Source organism: Oncorhynchus clarkii, chromosome 15 (genome assembly GCF_045791955.1).
Source record: "Oncorhynchus clarkii lewisi isolate Uvic-CL-2024 chromosome 15, UVic_Ocla_1.0, whole genome shotgun sequence".
NCBI classification, from domain to species: Eukaryota; Metazoa; Chordata; class Actinopteri; order Salmoniformes; family Salmonidae; genus Oncorhynchus; species Oncorhynchus clarkii.
In genome coordinates, this window is record NC_092161.1 from 21064647 (window position 1) to 21089224 (window position 24578).

A 24578-nucleotide genomic window follows, 5' to 3' on the forward strand; every position below is an offset into this window, starting at 1 on the left:
TTTATTGTGATGGTGTAGACGATATTACATGGATTTATTGTGATGGTGTAGACGATATTACATGGATTTATTGTGATGGTGTAGACCACATATGTCAGAGTCAAGGCCCGCGGGCCACATCCGGCCCGCAAGAAGGTTTTTTACGGCCCCTGGGATGATCTTGATTTATTATTAGAACCGGCCCGCAGCAAGCCGGCAGCCCGCAGATCTTTTACACGCACCAATACTACATTTCCCACAATGCAAAGGTGACGCACCGAGCAGTAGGCTGCTTCATTTCAATATTTATTGGCACAGCAGTCGTCAGCATCACAGTAAAATTAACTTTCAGATACCCATCAAAAATGGCAAAACGGAAGGTGGATACTGAGAACCGGGGGTTTCAAACAAGGTGGGAGTCGGAGTATATGTTCACGAAGGTAGCTGGAAAACCTGTGTGTCTTCTGTGTGGAGAAAGTGTGGCGGTACTGAAAGAGTATAATCTGAGACGACATTATGAAACGAAACACGCGGACACACACGCGGACGCAACTGTCAAGGCCAGTTTTGTTTTGGCAGAAGAGATCGCTAAATCAGCCCGGCCATTTACGGAGGGGGATTTCATCAAAAACTGCATGATTAAAGTTTGTGACGAAGTTTGCCCAGAAAAAAGGCAACTCTTTTTAAATGTGAGTCTGAGCAGAAACACCATTGCCGAGAGAGTAGACCAGTTGTCCATCAATCTAAAAGAGCAGCTTGTGAAAAAGGGAAAAGATTTTATTGCATATTCCTTGGCTGTGGATGAGAGCACCGACATTTCTGACATTGCCCAGTTGTCAATTTTCATCCGCGGAGTGGACTCCAACCTAAGCGTGACAGAGGAGTTTTTGGCTTTACGTCCTATGCATGGCACAACTACGGGGCATGATTTGTATGAAGAGGTGTCAAGATGTGTAAATGAGATGGAGCTGCCTTGGGAAAAACTCGTGGGTTTGACAACCGACGGAGCACCTGCGATGTGTGGACACAGGAGCGGACTGGTGGCGAAGATACGGGAAAAGATGCAAGAGGAAAACGCGACAGGTGAGCTGACAGCTTATCATTGTATCATACACCAGGAAGCGTTGTGCGGTAAAGCCTTGAAAATGGAGCATGTAATGAGCATCATCACGCGCACAGTTAACTTTATCAGAGCCAAAGGTTTGAATCACCGCCAGTTCAAGGCATTTCTGACGGAGTTAGAAACGGAGCATGGTGATTTGCCTTATCACACAGAGGTGCGATGGCTAAGCCAGGGAAAGGTGCTTCAAAGATGTTTCGAGCTTCGTGAGGAGATTTGTCTGTTCTTGGACAGCAAAGGGAAAGACACAACACAACTCCGAGACGAAATGTTTCTGTGTGAAATGGCTTTTCTGTGTGACATTACGAGTCATCTGAATGCAATAAACTTGCAGCTGCAGGGTCGGGATCGTGTCATCTCTGATATGTACAGTACAGTGAAGGCATTTAAAACCAAACTGACTCTGTGGGAGACGCAGATGCGGAAAGAAAATTTGAGCCACTTTCCCAGCTGCCAGACCATGAAAGAGAAGCTCTCTACCAGTGCGTTCCCGAGCACACAGTTGGCTGATAAAATAGGTATGCTTGCCGCTGACTTTCGACGCCGATTTGCTGACTTTGAAGCACAAAAAAGCAGGTTGGAACTGCTCGGTAACCCATTTGCTGTTGACGTGGAAAGCTCACCACCAAACCTCCAAATGGAGTTGATTGACCTCCAATGCAATGATGCACTGAGGGCAAAATATGCGGCAGTGGGTGCTGCGGAGTTCGCCCGTTTCCTCCCCGGCACAATGCCCCAGCTGCGCATCCAGGCTGCTCAAACGTTGTCTATGTTTGGCAGCACATACCTGTGTGAACAACTGTTTTCTTTGATGAACCTGAACAAAACATCACACAGAAGTCGACTTACTGCTGAACACCTCCACTCAATTCTGAGGATTTCTTCAGCTCAGAGCCTTACCCCGAACATTGATGAACTTGTGGAAAAGATGGGACACCACCAAGTATCACCCTCAACCTCAAACAAGTGAACATTACTGTGCAATCACATATTTAGAGTTTTTACTCAGTTCAAGTTTAAAAGTTAAAATTTAATATTTGTTTTCACTGCATGTTACTTCTCCTTAAACAAAGTGTTGTTTTTGATTAATAGATTTTTGCACTTTATTTTTTTGTATTTCAATCCAATTATATTTTAAAAATATTTCAGTTGAGTGGATGATAGAAAATTGCTATTATTGTTTTTTCTTTGAAGTAAATTTAGCCCACTTTTGCTAAAATAGAAAATATAGTCTACTGATGGTGCCTTGAATACCGGTTTCTTTCATTTAATGTTCATGTTATGGGGATATTTATATAAAGGAAATTTGTCTTTTGTGTCTGTTGAAAATTAAAGATTACTGACAGAGCCATAAGAAAATATTGCTTTATTTATCTGATCATATTGTAATATATTTGTTAGGTTTTCAGTAGGTTCAATTAGGTTCACTAGACTATATGCGTCATTTAAAAATTTTTCAATGAACATTCGAACAGTCCGGCCCTCGTCTTGTAGCTGATTTTTTTATTTGGCCCTCCGTCCATTTGACTTTGACACCCCTGGTGTAGACGATATTACATGGATTTATTGTGATGGTGTAGACGATATTACATGGATTTATTGTGATGGTGTAGACGATATTACATGGATTTATTGTGATGGTGTAGACGATATTACATGGATTTATTGTGATGGTGTAGACGATATTACATGGATTTATTGTGATGGTGTAGACGATATTACATGGATTTATTGTGATGGTGTAGACGATATTACATGGATTTATTGTGATGGTGTAGACGATATTACATGGATTTATTGTGATGGTGTAGACGATATTACATGGATTTATTGTGATGGTGTAGACGATATTACATGGATTTATTGTGATGGTGTAGACGATATTACATGGATTTATTGTGATGGTGTAGACGATATTACATGGATTTATTGTGATGGTGTAGACGATATTACATGGATTTATTGTGATGGTGTAGACGATATTACATGGATTTATTGTGATGGTGTAGACGATATTACATGGATTTATTGTGATGGTGTAGACGATATTACATGGATTTATTGTGATGGTGTAGACGATATTACATGGATTTATTGTGATGGTGTAGACGATATTACATGGATTTATTGTGATGGTGTAGACGATATTACATGGATTTATTGTGATGGTGTAGACGATATTACATGGATTTATTGTGATGGTGTAGACGATATTACATGGATTTATTGTGATGGTGTAGACGATATTACATGGATTTATTGTGATGGTGTAGACGATATTACATGGATTTATTGTGATGGTGTAGACGATATTACATGGATTTATTGTGATGGTGTAGACGATATTACATGGATTTATTGTGATGGTGTAGACGATATTACATGGATTTATTGTGATGGTGTAGACGATATTACATGGATTTATTGTGATGGTGTAGACGATATTACATGGATTTATTGTGATGGTGTAGACGATATTACATGGATTTATTGTGATGGTGTAGACGATATTACATGGATTTATTGTGATGGTGTAGACGATATTACATGGATTTATTGTGATGGTGTAGACGATATTACATGGATTTATTGTGATGGTGTAGACGATATTACATGGATTTATTGTGATGGTGTAGACGATATTACATGGATTTATTAGACTTTTTAAAATGGAAATGTTCCAAAGGTCTGCATCAGTGTCTTGTAGGCTGTGTGGAAGCCAGGAGATGCTAAATATGTTTATGTTAACGGTCAATTACCGTGAGACCGACATTTATTTGCTTGCCGATCACCGGCTGATGAAATTTCGTGACCGCCACAGCCCTCTTTTTTTGTATTTGGTTCATTATGCAGACACATACTCCTATCGTAGTTAGTCTACATCCCTTCCCTTCCAGCTTTTACATCCGCTTTTTCCTGAAGCTCGGATATGGAAAATCATTTTGGAGATTGGTATTGACGTTTTTATTGCTTATATTTATGGTTTTCATGGCAACAGGGTCCGGTCCTCATAGCTGGGCTCCTCCAATCCGTCACCTCTTTGGTTGGAATAAACGGATGGAGAGCTTATAGTGTGTCTGACAACCTTCTGCCTGGTCAGCAGTGCACACTGACCTATATTACAGATTGTAGATTAAACCAAGAGAAGGTTCCACAGGCTTACGGCCCACAGAGCCCATTCCAAACCCAGCTAGGATAAACCCGTTGTTGAATGAGGAAGAATGAAATACTCTCAAAAGTGTTTCTCTAGGGGATGTGTATCTGGTGGACCTCACAGAGTCTTTGTATTATCTGTATTCATCGCAACGCTGAGCATTAATTGAATTAAAGCATTATGGAATGAACGCAGTGAGTTCAACGGCAGTTCATGATGTGTTGCTGAGGGCATGTTTTTGTAAGATGTTCAAACAACTCAAGTGCGACTTTGACTTAGTTTCTGAGGGAAAGCAGTAAAGAACATAACTCTTAACTGGCCGTTACAGTAGTAGCTGATTGGGTGTGGTACATATTTGAACCCTGCATACTCTGACTGCCATGGGCCTTAGTGGCCACGTGTGGGTAGGGGTGTCATGGCACCTGTCTACGTGCATGTGTGTGCATGCCTCAGCATGTTTACGTTTAATATGTCTGTGTGTGTTTGCCCATATTTTTGTGCATTAGTGTGTGTGTGTGTGCACATGTGTGTCTATGTGTGTGATACTGGAAACCCTGCACCATGTGTGTGTAGACCTGAAGGGGTAAATGAGCCCAGTCCCATGTTGTGGGTAAACACTGGTGATACAGTATAAATAGCCCTAAAGCTCTGACCACCCTGCCACAGCCCACTGTTAGTGTGTGTGTGTGTGTGTGTGCGTGCGTACGTGCGTGTGTGAAAGCCACACTTCCCCAGCCAAACACTTCCAGCTATGCTGGCTAAAGTTCACATACTAACATTGCCCTTTCCTTACTACTAAGATTTATTACAGATTCATTACAGCATGGATACATCTTACTGACATTAATACATATTCATTGTGATTATTTTGGAGTTAGCACGTGGGAATTATTAAATGGTAATAGGTTGTTTATAAGGTGTCAGATGATAAGCGAATGAACTGTAATGGAGTGTAGAGTGTCGTTTTCTTTACAGAATAAAGACGCATTTGATATTTTTTACTGACTTTGTCCTTTCAGACAGCTGAATATATTGAAGGGGTTGTACCATTACAGTGTGTTCTCAGGGGAACCCATATACACAACATTATAAGTCCTTATGGTTTGTCAATGGAAAATGGGGCCATTATCATGCATATCAAAAATATAGTACTGTAAATTGTACTGCACTGTTGTAGTTACGAGTTACACCTCGATTCATTTAAATTTGAAAGACACTTGGTGGACACTGATGGACTGTCACAATGAGACATTGAGGTATATTAATGCTGGGGCGAGTGTGACGTGTCTCACAACTCTTCACTGATTTAATCTGAGTTGAATCACTGCTGTCTCAAGGAAGCTTATTATATAGAGAAGTACTGTAGTGTCACCTCTGTTTCAACCTTGAAGCTATGTAAAATACATTAGTAGTCAAATCAATGTTGACTTTCACATTACAAGAGCTTCTTATCATGGCTGTTGTCCTAGATATGTTTGGCGTCAGCAGTGAGAAAGTGTACTTCATTGCTATGCAGGTTATTCTTGATTGATCCCAGAATAACACATCTCTTCCTCAGATTGACGGTGTAGTGGTTGGAAATATGATTATGTCTGCATTGCAGAAAGTATTCAGGGTACAGATTATTATAGCATTTCATTTTCAATTTGTTAGATTTCAGTTGTATCTTGAAATGTGGCCATGTATTAGAGCATGTGTTGCAACTGTTGTCTTGTGTTGAATTTTTATTTTTTTTGTCTCAGTCGAAATTCTTCCATCTTCTTTTGTGTGTATTTATTTGCTGTGTTGTAGGGTGAATCGTCATGACGACAGAACCAAATTCAGAGTCCAGCGCGGACCAGCAGGAGGCCAGTGCGGTTCCACTCCTGGAGGCGGAGTCTTTCCCCCCGGCCGCCGCCCACAGCACGCCTGTCAGGAAGAAGCAGGTTAGCCACACCCACAAAAAATAGCACCGTAATAGAGTTTCTAAACCCAGAGGTGCAACATCGCGAGACTTCCGGGAACGGTTGTGAAGCAAGCCAATTAGACACGGCCAGGGTTTGTGAAGTTAATGAGAGAAGTGAAAATTATTCCTTATTTGTACATTTTCTCTAAATCTAAAGGCACAACCTAGATTCGAGTCAATGACTTAAGTAGTTAAACATGTTATTACTCCAACCTCATGAAAGTGACAATCCAAATCTAAAACATTTGCATTTTCATCAAAAACACTTTATATCGAAGGAGTGCCTTTGATTTAACGGCCTGCACATGCGCAGTCCGGCACAAGACGGCCGTTAGACCTGATGACCTGTTTCTGAGCTTGAGCTTAGCTAGCCAGCGTTGCTATGACATCGCCTAAAAGCATGATCGTGTATTTATATTGGAGAAACCTATCTTCATACTGTACTGTCTTTGGCACCGTCATCCTCATTTAGCCTATACAGTAAATGACCTGGGAATAGGCTTTAAATGTCTGAATTTGAAACATTTGATACATATCAAACAGCCACAGTAGTACTATTCAGGTTTATAATCAACAAGTGTCCAAATAATTTCTCCTTAAAGGGATACTTCTGGATTTTGGCAAAAAAAACTTTATCTACAGCATCATGACTGGTTGTGTTCAAGCCCCATTAAAAAGTAATTTATTTTTCCCATTTAAATAATGTATTTATTATTAGGATCATCAAAAAAATTGCTCCCCCTCCCGAATGTCATGATGTAATTCACACTCTGACGCAAAGACATAAAAATAGAAAGTTAATCTGAGTAGATACAGGGCTTCATTGCCAGAATCCAGAAGTATACCTTTAACATTTCCGTCACATTCATCCGGCCCACCAACTATTTATTCCACTTGACCATTCGTGTCACAACCTGTTGAGTCCAAAACAACACATTATCATAATCAACACACTTTAACATTCTCATCACAGTGCTATGTTAAAACCTGTGCCCCCCTTGTCCAGAAGGGCGAGAGAGCGGAGGGAGGCGTGGTCCCACAGGAGAATCAGCTTGAGCCATCGCAGGTGGAGGAGGACAGGACCTCACACAGGTCGTCCACCAGTAAGCTGTCCAGGTCTCCCGGTGGAGGCCGGAGCGTCCGCAGCTACAAGACCATGCAGTGCAAGGTCAACCTGCTTGATGGCTCCGACTACACCTGTGTGGTGGAGGTGGGTGGAGGGGGTCACCACTTGGGGTTGAGGGGAGTTTTGCAGGTAGGTGGGTTAATGTGCGTGTAGGGATGGGTTGGTGTGTGTGTGTGCGTGTGCGTGTGCGTGTGTGTGTGTTGCAGAGTTCAGCAGGGATCAGAGGGGGCAGGACATGTATTTATCAAAGTTAGTCTCACTGACTTATAATTTCTTTCTCAAGTCATACTTTGTGGGGTTGGCTCAAAGTTGTCTTGAAATAGTTTTTTTATCAAGCTGAATTGATGACGTCTCATTCTACAAAGTCACCTCTGTCTACATGAATTGAGTGGACATTAATGGTCTTATTCTACTGGAAGACTAACACTGACAATATAGGTTAGCAAGCTTATCTATATGCATGGCTTTTCCTTTATTTCCTGTATTATCTGATCTTAACATAATTAAAGACTATGGAAGCTTGCCCCAATGGAATTCACTCTGCTTTTAACATTATTGTAATAAACTCCCCTTAAACCTAATACTTGGCTGTATACATTGAAAAACACCCCATCCCCCACTGGCGCATAATCAGACAGTTTTTTGGCCAACACCGGCGTTTTCCCTCTAAGCAGACATCCATCACTCTGTATAAATCTGTCCATTCCTACACATTTACTGCTTTGTCTCCACAAAAAAACAGAGGTTCTGTTCTTCAGCTTCTAGCCAACTCTGTCGACCAACTACTGGAGAGAAACCAATCTATTAGTGCAGTTTGAGCCCCAGGCTGGATATGGCCAGATTAGTCGGTACATTCAATGGAAAAAGATAAAGCATTGTGGCCGGTTGGCTCGGTCGTTTGCTGGTCGCTCTGCGTAGGTGGCCATTGGAAAGCGACATTGCGAAGAGAGGGGTGTGGCTCCGGGCTAAACATGTTGCAGTGATTATTGACTGGCTCTTTCCCTGGCAGAGAGGACAGAGGAGAGATAGGGGGGGAGAAAGGTGGATAAGAGAGGGGAGGAGAGCGATGAGGGAGGAGAGGACAGAAAAGGAAGAGAGTGGATAAGGCAGGTGAGGAGAGATATGGTAATGTTTTGGGGGGATAGAGGTTAGGAGTGAGGGGATAGAGGTCAGGAGAGTGGGGAAAGGAGAGGTAGAGAGGAGAGTGGAAAGGCTTGAGGGGAGAAGGGAGATGGATACACTCGGTGGAAAAAAGGGTTCCAAAAGGGTTCTTTGGTTGTCCTTTTTGGTTCCACATAGAACAAATGTCGGTTCCATGTAGACCCCTCTGGGAAAAGTGTCTACATGAAACCCAAAAGGGTTCTACCTGGAACCAAAAGGGTTCTGCCTGGAACCAAAAAGGGTTCTCCTATGGCGACAACCGAATAACCCTTTTAGATTGTAGATAGTACCTTTAGAGAGAGGTGAGAGAGGGGCAAGAAGTTTACTGAGGGGATAAAAAGAGAGAAGCGGGTGATAGCGTGACATCCCCTTCTCTCTCACAGTGACATGCACAGTGTCACGTCTGTCACAGGCCACTCCGCTTCTGGGTCACATGGTCTGAATCATCAATGTCGCTCTAACCTCCCAAGTCACCTCTACAACATTCCACTTAACTACCCATCAGCCCCATCAATGTCACAACAACACTCCTATAGTGAATCCAAATCCCCCCCTCGCCCCTACCGACTTGCTCGGAGGGCCCTCCGTTGTTACGTGTTGCTGACAGAACTCTGAGAACGACTTCCAGTGTGAGTGGCGATGGGATCAATAAACCCATCAACTTCAGGACACACTCGTTAAATAGTTTTTAAAAAGCATGAAAATCAAATGAACAAATCCCCCCCTGTTGTTTTACAAGATATAAACTCAGTAACAGTTCAACATTTAATTTGGGAGGTATTTCATCTGTTAGCTAATACATGTGGCGTATAATTAGGCACGCCTCTCCATTCTTTAGTAGAAAACTGCGCCAACTCCATAGATATTGCGGTGCGTGTCGGGATAGTACTTCACTCTGAAGCCTTGCTGGCTTGGCCGAAGTGGCTATCGGAAGGTCTAATTAGCCCCTAAACCCTCGATCATTTTCGGTCCCTCAGCTTTGGGACACGTGTGCAATTGGCGGAGGCGCACGGGAGCGAGCAAATGGAGGGCCAAGGAGAAGGGAGTGATTTGAGATTGAGCCCTAGTAATGGATGTAGCGCGGTAGAGGAGCTAGGGAAGTGGAAACACCTTTATCTCTCCATCTCTGTTTGTCCTCATTGTTCAGGAGCTACATTCTTTGTTTGGATGTTGTTTGGGTCACTCAGACAGTGAGTGACATCGCTGATGTCATCTGGTGATTGGAAGGGGAAATTAAGGCTGCAGAGATTATCCTCTTTAGCGTTAGCTGTTAGCTGCCCATGGCTAATGCACATAGTTTATATTGTTCCTATATTACTGGGTGTTTAATAAGGTTGTGGTGGTTAAGTGGTACCCCAAGTAGAGGTCGACCGATTATGATTTTCAATGCCGATACCGATACCGATTATTGGAGGACAAAAAAAGCCAATACCGAATAATCGGACGATTTTTTAACATTTATTTGTAATAATGACATTTACAACAATACTGAATGAACACTTATTTTAACTTAATATAATACATCAATGAAATCAATTTAGCCTCAAATAAATAATGAAACATGTTAAATTTGGTTTAAATAATGCAAAAACAAAGTGTTGGAGAAGAAAGTAAAAGTGCAATATGTGCCATGTAAGAAAGCTAACGTTTAAGTTCCTTGCTCAGAACATGAGAACATATGAAAGCTGGTGGTTCCTTTTAACATGAGTCTTCAATATTCCCAGGTAAGAAGTTTTAGGTTGTAGGTATTATAGGAATTATAGCACTATTTCTTTCTATACCATTTGTATTTCATATACCTTTGACTATTGGATGTATTGCCAGTGTAACACTATAGCTTCCGTACCTCTCCTCGCTCATACCTGGGCTCGGACCAGGAACACAACGACAACAGCCACCCTTGAAGCAGCGTTACCCATGCAAAGCAAGGGGAACAACTACTCCAAGTCTCAGAGCGAGTGACGTTTGAAACGCTATTAGCGCACACCCCGCTAACTAGCTAGCCATTTCACATCACATCGTTACACCAGCCTAATCTCGGGAGTTGATAGTCTTGAAGTCATAAACTGCAGAGCTGCTGGCAAAACGCACAAAAGTGCTGTTTGAATTAATGCTTATGAGCCTGCTGGTGCCTACCATCGCTCAGTCAGACTGCTCTATCATAGACTTAATTATAACATAATGACACACAGAAATGCGAGCCTTAGTTCATTAATATGGTTGAATCAAGAAACTATCATCTCGAAAACAAGACGTTTATTCTTTCAGTGAAATACGGAACCGTTCCTTCCGTATTTCATCTAACGGGTGGCATCCATCAGTCTAAATATTCCTGTTACATTGCACAACCTTCAATGTTATGTCATAATTACGTAAAATTCTGGCAAATTAGTTCGCAATGAGCCATGCGGCCCAAACTGTTGCATATACCTTGACTCTGCGTGCAATGAACGCAAGAGAAGTGACACAGTTTCACCTGGTTAATATTGCCTGCTAACCTGGATTTCTTTTAGCTAAATATGCAGGTTTAAAAATATACACTTCTGTGTATTGATTTTAAGAAAGGCATTGGTGTTTATGGTTAGGTACACGTTGGAGCAACGACAGTCCTTTTTCGCGAATGTGCACTGCATCGATTATATGCAACGCAGGACACGCTAGATAAACTAGTAATATCATCAACCATGTGTAGTTATAACTAGCGATTATGATTGATTAAGTTCAATTCTAGCTAGCAACTTACCTTGGCTTCTTACTGCATTCGCGTAACAGGCGGGCTCCTCGTGAGGCAGGTGGTTAGAGCGTTGGACTAGTTAACCGCAAGGTTGCAAGATTGAATCCCTGAGCTGACAAGGTAAAAATCTGTCGTTCTGCCCCTGAACAAGACAGTTAACCCACCGTTCCTAGGCCGTCATTGAAAATAAGGATGTGTTCTTAACTGACTTGCCTAGTTAAATAAAGATGAAATAAAGGTGTAAATAAATAAATAAAAACGGCCAAATCGGTGTCCAAAAATACCGATTTCCGATTGTTATGAAAACTTGAAATTGGCCCTAATTAATTGGCCATTCCGATTAATCGGTCGACCTTTAACCCCAAGAGGTCGTACGACCTGGGAAATCGCTTGACTGCATTTCACAGTAAATCACGGAGATGAGCATTTTCCTCATTTATACAGTACAGTCGGAAAGTATTTACAACCCTTTGTCTTTTTCTACATTTTGTTACGTTACAGACTTATTCTAAAATGGATTACATCGTTTGTCTTTTTCTCATCAATCGACACACAATACCCCATAATGACAGAGCAAAAACAGGTTTTTAGAAATGTTTGCAAAACCGGAAATATCACATTTACATAAGTATTCAGACCCTTTACTCAGTACTTTGTTGAAGTACCTTTGGCAGCGATTACAGCCTCAAGCCTTCTTGGGTATGACGCTACAAGCTTGGCACACCTGTATTTGGGGAGTTTCTCACATTCTTTTCTACAGATCCTCTCAAGCTCTGTCAGGTTGGATGGGGAGCATTGCTGCGCTGCTATTTTCAGGTCTCTCCAGAGATGTTCGATCGGGTTCAAGTCCAGGCTCTGGCTGGGCCACTCAAAGACATTCAGAGACTTGTCCCGAAGCCACTCCTGCGTTGTCTTGGCTGTGTGCTTAAGGTCATTGTCCTGTTGGAAGGTGAACCTTTTCCCCAGTCTGAGGTCCTGAGTGCTCTGGAGCAGGTTTTCATCAAGGATCTCTCTGTACTTTGCTCCGTTCATCTTTCCCTTGATCCTGACTAGTCTCCCAGTTCCTGCCGCTGAAAAACATCCCCACAGCATGATGCTGCCTCCACCATGCTTCACTGTAGGGATGATGCTAGGTTTCCTCCAGGCCAAGGAGTTCGATCTTGGTTTCAACAGACCAGAGAATCTGTCTGACCAGAGAATCTGTCTGACCAGAGAATCTTGTTTCTCACGTTTAGAGTTCTTTAGCTGCCTTTTCGCAAATTCATAACCGGCTGTCATGTGCCTTTTACTGAGGAGTGGCTTCCGTCTGGTCACTCTTCCATAAAAGCCTGGTTTGTGGAGTGCTGCTGAAATGGTTGTCCTTCTGGAAGGTTATCACATCTCCACAGAGGGACTCTAGAGCTCTGTCAGAGGGATCATCTGGTTCTTGATCACCTCCCTGATCAAGGTCCTTCTCCCCTGATTTCTCAGTTTGGCCGGGCGGCCAGCTCTAGCAAGAGTCTTTGTGGTTACAAACTTCTTCCATTTAAAGATGATGGAGGCCACTGTGTTCTTGGGGACCTTCAATGACACAATCTTGTCTCTGAGCTCTACGGACCATTCTTTCAACCTCATGGCTTGGTTTTTGCTCTGACATGCACTGGTGTGTGCCTTTCCAAATCATGTCTAATCAATTGAATTTACAAAGAGAGAAAAAAAATTAAGAATAAAAAAAAACAACTATTTTAGAATAAGGCTGTAACGTAACAAAATGTGGAAAAAGGAAAGGGGTCTGAATACTTTACGAATACACTGTGAAAATATGGGATTTTCTTGTCTCCTGTGTGTTTTTTGCTGCACACACACACACAAACACACACACATACGCACACACACACATTCACGCACATACAGTACACGCACAGTTATTTTGTACTTTGTTTAGCTTGGATGGGATAACTTCTGTGTAGCCCATCTCAAGTATTCATTCGGACACTTGGTTTGTTTTAACACACCTAGCTACTACTCCAGAAGCACTACAAAATAACCTAGTTTTACCACACCTAGTCCTCTACAAAAAACGTTACAAAAGATAACCCTTCAAATCTTTGTCCGTTTCAAGGTGACATATTTGGAAGAAGTCTACTGTGTCAGCCCCCTTTACCCCTGGCTTAATTGGGCTATTTTTACAAAGCGTTAAGGCATGTTGCTAATTTAGAGCTAGCAATAGGAGCCTCACAGGTTGACGTATCGTGGTTCTGAAAGCCTTGGATCTCGCCCTGTGAGGGCCAGGCAAGGTAACAGCCATTAGTACAGGGATCATGATGTGACATAACATGGTGTGATGCTGGGAGATGGGAGTGGAGCCCTTTTGACAGGCAACCCCCTTCCCCTGTAGAGAGTGGAGTTATGGTAGGAAGACTGGCACCCACAGCGGCAGACATGACTGTGTGTGTGTGTGTGTGTGTGTGTGTGTGTGTGTGTGTGTGTGTGTGTGTGTGTGTGTGTGTGTGTGTGTGTGTGTGTGTGTGTGTGTGTGTGTGTGTGTGTGTGTGTGTGTGTGTGTGTGTGTGTGTGTGTGTGTGTGTGTGTCTGAATACTCTTTACAGTGCCTATCTTTCATTAAATTGCTCCTGACCCCGTTGGAGGAATACATCACAGTTTAGCGCAGTGACACACCATTATCATTCAGGAGGGGTTAGATAATAGAAAAATGGTCTGCCGCAGTAATCTTTCCAATGTATGTTTGTAGCATTTATAGAATAAGAGTTTTTCATGTGCTTTTCTGTGCAGAAACGGGAGAGAGGCCATGTGTTATTCCACAAAGTTTGTGAGCAGCTTAACCTCCTGGAAAAGGACTACTTTGGCATCACATTCCGGGATATCGAAAACCAAAAGGTGGAATTTCTCTTTTTGATTTTTCTGTGTAATTAGGGGTATTTTGGTTATTTTGTAGAGGTGAATTGACACTGTCCTCTTGAATTCTCACAGAACTGGTTAGACCCATCTAAAGAGATGAAGAAACAGATCAGAGGTGCGTGGAATATGGGTATTTGGATATTATTTCTCTGCATGGTTTGAATGTTAGCCAGCATGCTAGTTACTCAGGCTGAAAGGATCTATCCTACTGTTCAATGGTCATTTGAATGACCCGCTTGTTTTTGTACGCTCCAGGAGTCGCCTGGAATTTTTCATTCAACGTGAAGTTTTACCCTCCAGACCCTGCCCAGCTGTCTGAGGATATTACAAGGTAACACTTTCTCTAGTTTCACCTTCGGGAAGCTGTCCACTAGGTCCTTTTTCAAGAGGTTTGCTATTTTTGTACCTTTGGGATGTCTACATTCACCAAATAGCTGTCTGAGTCACCTGGGATGTTTTTATTCTTCTGTCCTCAGGGTTTCACATTAGCATAATGACACGTTTTTTTTATCAATTCATTACTGTGCTTTGTGCATTTGGCTGCCAATTAACTCTCTCGTTCTCTTTTTTTTCCTTTCTCTCACACTTATTTTTCTCCGACAAACTCCCTTCCCCACCCCTATTTCTCTGTCCCTCCTCCTTCCTCCCCCTTTCACTCTCAGATATTACCTGTGCCTCCAGTTGAGAGATGACGTGGTGTCGGGGCGTCTGCCCTGCTCCTTTGCCACCCACACGGTGCTGGGATCCTACACAGTCCAATCAGAGTTGGGGGACTACGATCCAGAGGAGTCTGGGACAGACTACGTCAGCGAGTTCCGCTTTGCCCCCAACCAAACCAAGGAGCTGGAGGAGAAGGTCATGGACCTGCACAAGAACTACAAGTCAGTCTGTCTGTCTGTCTAGAACAACAAGTCAGTCTGTCTGTCTAGAACTACAAGTCAGTCTCTGTCTGTCTGTCTAGAACTACAAGTCAGTCTCTGTGTCTAGAACTACAGCTCAGTCTGTTTGTCTGTCTGTCTACATTTTTCTGTCTTTCTGTCTATATAACCTATTGGAAGAGACGGTCATGGACTGAACAGTTACTGTATAAAAAAACATACAAAACCCTCTGAGTGTGTTTGTCTCTCTCTCCAGAGGAATGATGCCAGCTGAGGCTGAGATGCACTTCCTCGAGAACGTGAAGAAGCTGTCCATGTACGGAGTGGACCTTCACCATGCCAAGGTAAAGGGGCCATATTCAACGTATACAAACACCTGTTATTGACCCCAACCCTGTTGTTGTTGTTTTTTTCAAAATGTCTGCTCTGCCATGAATTGAAAAAGCCCTGTTGTTATGACCTGCATGATTCTGCCTGGTTCCCTGTCCTTTGACCGCCAGCAGCTTGAATAGCCATTTGCATCTTTGTTGTTTGAATCCTTAGATCCAAACCATGGTGTTATGTACTGCCCTAAGTGACACCTCAAACCCCACAAGTGCAGGGAATGAAGGATATCACTTACATAGGCTTTGAAATGAACTAATTTAACCTTGCTACCAAATTCATTATTTTAGCCTGTCAAAGGTGCGTACACTTTTTATGGTCTGCGTATCACTAGCTAATGTCCTCTCTGTTTTGTGTTCAATTTTGTTCTAGTTGTTACTTTGTGCCTCGGTTGGTTGTTAATGTTGTTTGCAATGTCAGCTGGGAATGACATTTTAGGACTAACTAATCACCTATCTACACAACACTGTTATATAACCAAGCAAATCAAAAACTGGCCCAATTCACTGGCATAGATTTTAATGGACATGGCACGGTTAGATAAAAGAACATTGTCAGATTGAATATTCTCAAGAAGCAATAGGAGAGGAGAAAGAGCTTATTTTAGATTTTAGCTGAACCTTTTACAAATATGGTTATTTTTTGTCTTTATCGAAGAAACATTGTTTGGAAAATTGTATTTCTGTTGCCAGCCATGTAAATATAGCCTGACCCAGCTATGTAATGTGGGTTATATCATCTGACCTCAAGTAACCCCAACGCACCATGAGGAAAAATCGTTCACCAAAAACCGTTTCACAACACCTCCTAGCACCACTTGCGTCAGAGAGTAAACAGTGTTTTGTCATGAAAAAAAAAACATGAAATAATGACATGCACTTATGATTTTCATTCATAACCAAATAAGTATGGAACACATAAAACACTCATAACAGACTCACTGATGGCATGGAAACTTTCCCTCCGTTTGGTCAGATCAGACTGTTTTTATCTTTTTTTGTCTTATTCTTACTGAATGGCCTAGTTGGTAGGAAGCCTGTTTGAGTGCTTGTCTCCAGCTAAGGGCGAGGTAAGGCTTGCATTTTGTTTGTGTGTATGTAAAGTTACATGTATGTTACATGTGTTCCTGTCTGAAAACCCCTGTCTTCGTGCATGACCATGGACTGTTAGAGTCCATCGTTTAGGGCTGTGGGGTTGTCTCACCACAATTTCAAGTTGATATCGTGGATGATTGTAATTTCTTAGGTGGCTGTTGTGAGGTGTAGGATATCGCCCCCCCCCATGGTATACTGCATCCCCTCATAGCCCCAGTTTTCATATCCCACACACAGGGAGTTGTGGACCACCCTCTGCCCCCCCATCTGCTCTGTGGCAGCCTGACTGTGCTCATCTGCAGACTTTAAGACCTTTTGGGGAAGGCCTCATCATTGTGATGTCATGTGACTAGTATTTGCCATTTTAACCCCACATTTAGGCTACATCCAATATCCACATTAACATGCCTCTTGAATGAAGCAACTAGGCATGTGGTATGCTAGTGTGGACATTGGAACATAGAATTAGACTTTAGACAGAGTAGATGAAAATACCTCAGCTTTGCTCGTTACTACCATAGAACTACTTTTAAATAGCTATGACACGTACATCACTGTGCTCTGTAAATTGGCTCTCAATTGCTTCCTCCCTCTCATCTCCTTAACTTAATCTGCACTGATTGGAACGTGACAGGTAAAAACATTATGGTGCAAGATCATGATTAGGCTGGCTTTCACCTGCTCAGTTCTTTCAGCTGAGTGCAATGAGAGGACAGACTTCTTAGACAATTGAGAAAGAGCCCAATACTTGCTCCTGGCTAAGCCAGACAGATAACTAGTGAAAGTAGGAGCTGTGAAAGAGGCGATTTAGGATAAATAATTGGTTTCCGGTAATGTAGGTCATTTTCTTGTCTCTTGAGTTCTTGGTTTGGCGACGGTTTGTGAAATATGTTCATCAACATTACCACAGCTCTCATTATGTTTTCATTTCAATTATCATTTTTTTAGAAAGCTCATTTGAATCCTTCATTGAATAATGCATTGTATTTGGCTTGCCGTATCGCCAGTCATCTCAGGCTGCCTCACTTCTTTGTAGGAGAAAGTGGTGGTGTCTGATAATGTCAACCATTTTTGTTTTAAACAATCAGAAACTTTTTTTAGCCTGGTTGTCAATCTGTTTTGGCATTAGTCAACTACTCTGCTGTTATCATGTTTGGTAGAGTCTAGAAAAGATTAGGAATAAGTCTATAGGCATACTGTAGACCAGGGCTATTAGAACTCCAGGCCTGGAGGAACGAAACACTTCTGGACTCTCTGGGCCAATCAGTGACATTCAATCAATCAATGAATTACTAGTTAGTAAAAAAAGCCAGGAGCCCTTTGGCCCTTCAGGCATGAAGTTGAATAGCCCTGCAGACAGTAAACTAAGGACAACAACCAATAGGTGGGCTGACTAAGACCAAAACTGACTGACACCTAGGCTTCCTCAATGTGAGATTAGTAACAAAATTCCACAAACTTGACCAAAGTTCCCAGGTTTTTTCAGAAATCCCACTTTGTGGAAGTTTCAGGAATTTTGCAACCCGGACTCTCGTTTGAGTAGTGTCAGGTTGTTAACCACGCTTCCTGACATTCCTTCCCAGGATTCCGAGGGTGTTGAGATCATGTTGGGCGTGTGCTCCAGTGGTCTTCTGATCTACCGCGATCGCTTGCGCATCAACAGGTTTGCCTGGCCCAAGGTCCTCAAGATCTCCTACAAAAGGAATAATTTCTACATCAAAATACGCCCTGGAGAGGTAAGCATATCAGTATAAGGCCCTGCTGACATGAAAGCAATGTCCCGATCCTGTTTCATGTATGAAGGTAGTATGCACATCACATAGAATGGCATCACATAGAATAGCATCACATAGAACAGGGTTCCCCAACTGGTGGCCCGTGTGCCCGAATTTGGCCCACGGGTGGTTTTATTTGGCCCTCCAAGTATTCTGAGCAAAAATAAATACAACATTTATTGTTGGAAATAAAATACTGTAAAAACACCAGGAAATTAGCTCCAAGTGATTTTAATTTAAGAAATCTGTTCCTAAGTATTCCCACGCATAAGAGAGAGACACATGATCATATAGAAATGTATGCAAGGTTTGAAATGATTATCTTTTAATCTAACATTATATCTGTTTGGACTTTTTTTTTTTGCAGTCAACAAATTATATGTTCCGGCACCCCGACCATCCGCTCAAGAAAGAAATTGTCCCGCGGCTGAATCTAGTTGATGATCCCTGTGTTTGTGTGTTTTTTCTGTATGTTTTGTCATCAGTTTGAGCAGTTTGAAAGTACAATTGGGTTCAAGCTCCCCAACCATAGGGCGGCCAAGAGATTATGGAAGGTTTGCGTGGAGCACCACACCTTTTTCAGGTGAGACCTGGGCCACCACCTCAACGTGTAGACATCTGCCATTTCAGTGAAGGGTTTTGGATGTAAATCCATAGTTATTGAACATTGTCTTGGTTAACTTCATGCTGGGTTGGAACAATTGCCTGCACACACTGCTTCCCTCTAGGACCATTTGCCCATCCCTGCTGTAATTGTGTGTCTTTCTTGACCTCTAGGTAGATTAATGTCTCCTCTTTGTTCTCCTGCCCTCAACATTCCTCTCTCTCCTCTAGGTTGGTGTCTCCAGAAACTCCCCCCAAGAAGTTCCTAAACCTGGGTTCTAAGTTCCGCTACAGCGGGAGAACCCAGGCCCAGACTCGACGAGCGAGCTCCCAGATCGTCCGCCCAGCGCCCTGCTTTGAGCGCTCCACCAGCAAGCGCTACATCATGTCTCGCAGCCTGGACGGAGGTTTGTAGTCCCATCAACCTTTCTCTTTGAAGTGGTTAGAAATGAAGGAGGATTGTATCACATTTCTCCCCATAGAGTTTGAGTTGGGGAAGCATACTACAGGACAAAGCAAGCTACGAGACATTATTAAACAACCAAACCTAAATCATTGCACTTATGAAAATCATATGTTGCCCTTGTCCTCCGTGTTCATGTCCACACTTTTCTGAAGTATTTGTTTCTAAGCTGTCCAAGTCAGAGGGATTTACAGTATCCAGAGATGTTTTTACATGCATCTCAGGCACCATTCAATCAATGCACCCATTTGTCATAATGGCCATACCACTGCACACCTTGTGACATCTGTCAATCAATCACACTTGATTTGGTCTTCACATTGAAATTCACTCAAGTCCTCCCAGACCTGTCATTGGCTGGAATAGGGAATACTTGTGTGGTGTGAATAGGGAATACTTTCCCTTGAATATCCCTAGAACGATAGTTGATATTCTCCACAGAGCCATTTTGGGCGCCGTTTGTCTTGAAAGTGGTCGCTTGCTTGACAGCTTCAACATTTCTTAGTCTACATGAAAGCTTAAGAGAACCTCCGTAAGCAAGCCGTGCTGTGAAGGCTCTAAAGCCTCAGTACGCCGCTCAGACTAATTACAGTTTTTAGCCATTGTTATCTTTGCCGCTCTGCACTCACAATGCCTTTTCATTCCCTGGAAGGACCCAGGGCCATCCCTCACTCCCCTGTCTTTATCAACCAGCCCCAAACCACGGGTAAAGTCCTTTATTTTTCAAGCCAGCTCACAGAGGAAGCCGCAGATAAATGGCTCGTAGTGACGACGGCTATGTATGAAGAGAGAATCGAAAATATTGTTTATTTTATATCCCCCTTCTGAGGGAACGGATACTCGTCACAGGGATTTACCAGGCACCCCATTGTGTTGTTTTGTCATCTTCGCTTGACGATGCACCCTCTGCTTTTGTTCTCCCCCGTTCGCTGATTAATTGGAGAATTTAGTTTTTTATTGTATTTATGCTGTCGCCCCTCCCATGTCATATCTGAGCTGTGACGAAAACCTGTCCGTTTGAATGCAAATGTTGCTGTTTCATTTAGGAATAAAGAGCTTTTTTGGCGGGATTTCACTAGCTAACTGACTTGAAAGAGAGACTCGGCCAATTGGCTGTGATATCAATTGAATATGAGCCGCCCCGGGGCCCATATTAGTTTCAGACTCCATCAGTATCATTGGACCTAAAAGGCAACATTGATTTTTCTGTCTCAACTCTTCATTGATGGGAGAAAGTTTAGTGTCTGACTGTCTTTTCTCATCCCATCAGAAAGTGTATCCATTCAGTGTCTTAGTCTTAAGAGGCTTTCCATAATACTGTGAACCAGACAACTTACACATTCTTTAACGTTCATATATTCAAATCCATAGTCAATAACTCTACAAAATTATTATATAAACAAACAATATTCTCTCCCTCTTTCTCCCAAGTGCTCAGCTGACTAACTAATGCTCAGCTTTGAATAATATTATGTGTAATGTTAATGTTGAATCTTCCCCCGTGATATTGAATTTCTATGCAATCCTCCTCAGCTCCGCAGAGTACACCCAAAAGGAGTACACCCAAAAGGAGTACACCCAATAGGAGTTCACCCAAAAGGAGTTCACCCCAAAAAACTGTATCACCGAGAATTAAACCACCTGCTAGTTTAAACGGCACTAAACCAACAGGTAGATATTATGCACTGTGTCTCTCTGTACGTGCTAACAGTAGATGTAGCACCTGAGCTAACTATGCCTGCTAGTTAATGATCCCATCTCTGCTTCTTTCCTTTGACTTTTTCCAACGGTAGCCATTTGGTTTTGGGCCCTGGTTACAGACACCCCTCGGTGCTGATCAGGCTTGCGCTGCATGCTCCCATGCTGATTGGGGGGTGGGGGGGGGGGGGGGGGGGGGGGGCTCTCCGTCCAGCATGTGAACGCACCATGGCCCTCCCTTCATAGCTGTTCACTTGTAGTTGTTTGTTTGAAGAAAAAAATGGAGAAAAAAATCCCAGCCTTGTTCTGTTAGTTTGGCCGCTAATGGCTTATGTGGCCTGGATCTATTAAGAGACTCAGCAATCGCTCGCTCATTCTCCCAGCTCGTTACATTGATTCAGAGTGCTTTTTGTGCTGTCAGTGACGTAGGGAGATGATATAAGTTAACATAGTTACAGTAGTCATTGTTTAAGATATGTGTTTTATGCCCTGAATGATCAACAAAGCTAATAAGCTGTGTTCTAAGTTCACGGCAGGGATGCAGTGCATGTTTTGTCTGAGCTGACTCATAGCGATGATGGAATATTAAATGATTCTAATTTACCAGCACACCCAATACCATATCATCTGCCAACTGCATATTTTTCCCCCTTTCTCGTTTAGGTTCTGACGCAGTAGTTTTTATGTTGGTATTTAAGTGCATGCAGTTTGAAGCTTTCATTATCAGTCAATGGGAGGAATTCAAAAGCTGCAGTCAATTAGAGAATGTTTGTAAGTACGGCCCATAGAGGAGCTGAAAAATGACAGCTTATCAGGGATTGCTGTCTAATGTTAATTGAAAATTGATGATGAGGGTAGTCACCCTAGCATTTAAACCTCTGCATGGAAACTAGATATGGTTTTGATATCATCAAGGGTTTCAGTCACAACAGTACGCACCTAACAAAATACCACGCTCCAGATTTATGAGAAAAGGCTATATATATATATATATATATATATATATATATACTGATAGCAATTTATATATATATATATATATATATATATATAGCCTTTTCTCATAAATCTGGAGCGTGGTATTTTGTTAGGTGCGTACTGTTGTGACTGAAACCCTTGATGATATCGATTTTAATATATAATACTGCTTATGAGATGCTTTTCATTTCAAACCACACAATGATTATGGAGTATTGGCTTTAATTACAGATCAAGGCTAATATCTGAATGAAAAGCTCTGACGTTGATAATAATAGTGTTATTATCAATGGGAATGGGATTTAATGTGTGTTTTTAGGTTTATCTTCTATGAGTCTATGGTTGTGATGACTATGCCGATACAACCTGCAGCTTATTACATTCACGCTCCAACCTGCTAACCTGCAATGTTGCCTCAGTTAGAGGAAAATGACAATTCCTTAATGCAAAATGCTGTGTGTGTGTGTGTGTATGTGTGTGTGGGTATGTGCGTGCCTGTGTGCGTGCGTGTGCATGCATGTGCGTCTATGTGCATGCTTCAGAGATGGGCTCGGATCTATACGGAAGGGCGAAGGGCATTGCCGTGAGTGACCTCATCACCACAGTGACACCGGAGAAAAAGGTGGAAGAGAGGAAGGCAGAGGAAGAGGTGGAAGTAGAGGTGCAGGTGGAGGTGGAGGAGGAAGACGAGACCACGAAAGCCACCGAGATGTCTCAGCCAAGTCCAACCTCTCCCATTCGACATGACACCAAGGTATAGTTCTCCACACCCAATCAATTATCTCTGTCCTCAGTCCACCCCTGAGCTCTCTCTATAATACATTAAAACAAATTCCTCTGAGTGCCCAGATTCTACTCTGAAAACCAAAGCTGTTTAATGCCGGAGCCCAGAGTGTAACCTAGCTATGCCAGCCAGAGCTATTCTGTCAGACAGACTAGAGCCAGGTGGCCATAATTTTTCTACGGTAGTGAAGCATTACAAATCTCATTGTCTGGGAATGCCGTCCTGTGCTTTCATGCTCTGCCACGCTCTCTATCAGGTAGGCAGGGCCCTGATAACTCACTAATGGATAACTCAGAGTCCCCGAACCTGAACTGTCTCTACTCTGCCTGAAAGGCGACTTCAGATCAGTGCCAGAAGACTCGGGAAAAGGGACAGACTATTTCAAATGTAGAAATTAAAAGTGCTTCTTTAGACGTGATGTTCATTCATTGTGAAAGTTGATGACGAGGAGCTTAAACTTAATTAACTTTGGCAGATGTAATGTCTATAGTTACTCGTTACCTAGGAGAAGAGTTCTTAGTAGAGTCCTAATACTTATTTTGAAAGGGCAAACGGCAAACTGTAATTTAATTTGTGATGAAAATTGATAAGGCAGGAGAGTCATCTGTAATGTATTCTAATGGAATGATGTTGACATAGGTCTTCTGAATATGTTTTAATGCATTTCCTGTTGTTTTTCTTACCCCGAAAATGGTTTACAATCACTACTTTGTTGAACCACTTTGCTAATGGCTAATGTTTTGGTAAATATGAGTTCTGGGAAATCCTACATTCAACCCTAACAGCCACGGTTCTCTTTCACCTCACGCTTGTCCATTGGATGTTCTACTGTGTTACTACTAAACAGACGGAACTGACTGACACTTGTGTCGATGGTGAACTGACAGCTACTGAGGTTTGTACCACGGGTAGACACTTCACCTCAGCTCTCATCTGTTCTTGTCAGATGAAGTCTTACGTTCTTTAGTTCCATATTTCTATTTCAACAATATCGGACTGTCTGATTATCCATTCAATGCGTTATTTGATCGTTTCTCTTATAAGCTATAACCTGTTGTGTTGTATTGCGGTTTTGATATCAAATTCCCATGCTTCCCATGCTGCCAGTCGGACCAAGACGACGAGTCTGAGTTAAAGACACAGGTATATTAACTAGTGTATGGTGCCTTAACTCTCATTTCATCCACAGCTTGTCAAACGATCATTTCATCCGCAACCTGTGAACCTGGGATTCAAAATCACTGTAGGGTTCACAATCAAGATCTGCAATCTATGAGGAGATGTGGATTTTATATGCAACAACATCTAAATGACTGTCATTTTCCTTCCAGAACAGTTTCATAAGGCGAATTAAAGGAGAGAATGTGTTTGTCAGACATAGTGTGCTGATGTTAGAGGTTGGTACAGTATGGAACGCCAGGCTAGTGCATGGAGATTGGTGACATTTTGGTCAAGGACTAGGTTTGGCCAGTAACAGTGGATTTCCCATTTTGACCACAATAACAAATTGTTTTGAACTGTCCAATGTTGATTCACTAGCTAACATACTTAGTAAGCATGGAGTGTTTTTGGGGTGATTTAGTTTTTGCTGTAATACATTAATGTGATATGCTAGATTGGGAGTTATTGCTTATAAATAGAGAATAAGATGAATTAAGGTTCAATTGATGTCTATGAATACTTCTTTACAAAGAGGTGAATCTTAACTTTCACTTCAGTTAAATTTGTACTTATTCATGCATTGATGTCTATGTGAGACTAAGACCACAAAATGTGGATAATTCATAAGTATACAAGAGAGGCA

The 24578-nt window shown here is 42.2% G+C and overlaps 1 protein-coding gene across 23 annotated transcripts in view; it reads left to right on the plus strand.

The window, feature by feature from the left end:
• Window positions 1–24578, plus strand: part of LOC139367032 (erythrocyte membrane protein band 4.1-like 3a) — an 86318-nt gene that overhangs the window by 44220 nt on the left and 17520 nt on the right. For 6 of the 23 annotated variants that reach the window (XM_071104940.1, XM_071104954.1, XM_071104947.1 and 3 more), the window contains exons 2-16: window positions 6045–6178; window positions 7205–7408; window positions 13992–14096; window positions 14190–14247; window positions 14373–14448; window positions 14780–14998; window positions 15252–15339; window positions 18057–18209; window positions 18734–18831; window positions 19083–19258; window positions 20848–20985; window positions 22533–22744; window positions 23622–23669; window positions 23882–23917; window positions 24106–24171. In XM_071104940.1, coding sequence (XP_070961041.1) covers window positions 6056–6178; window positions 7205–7408; window positions 13992–14096; window positions 14190–14247; window positions 14373–14448; window positions 14780–14998; window positions 15252–15339; window positions 18057–18209; window positions 18734–18831; window positions 19083–19258; window positions 20848–20985; window positions 22533–22744; window positions 23622–23669; window positions 23882–23917; window positions 24106–24171 — 1800 coding nt within the window. In that variant the 5' untranslated portion in view covers window positions 6045–6055. The remainder of the gene's footprint in view (window positions 1–6044; window positions 6179–7204; window positions 7409–13991; window positions 14097–14189; window positions 14248–14372; window positions 14449–14779; window positions 14999–15251; window positions 15340–18056; window positions 18210–18733; window positions 18832–19082; window positions 19259–20847; window positions 20986–22532; window positions 22745–23621; window positions 23670–23881; window positions 23918–24105; window positions 24172–24578) is intronic. The other 17 variants (XM_071104957.1, XM_071104963.1, XM_071104964.1 and 14 more) reach the window with 12 other exon arrangements.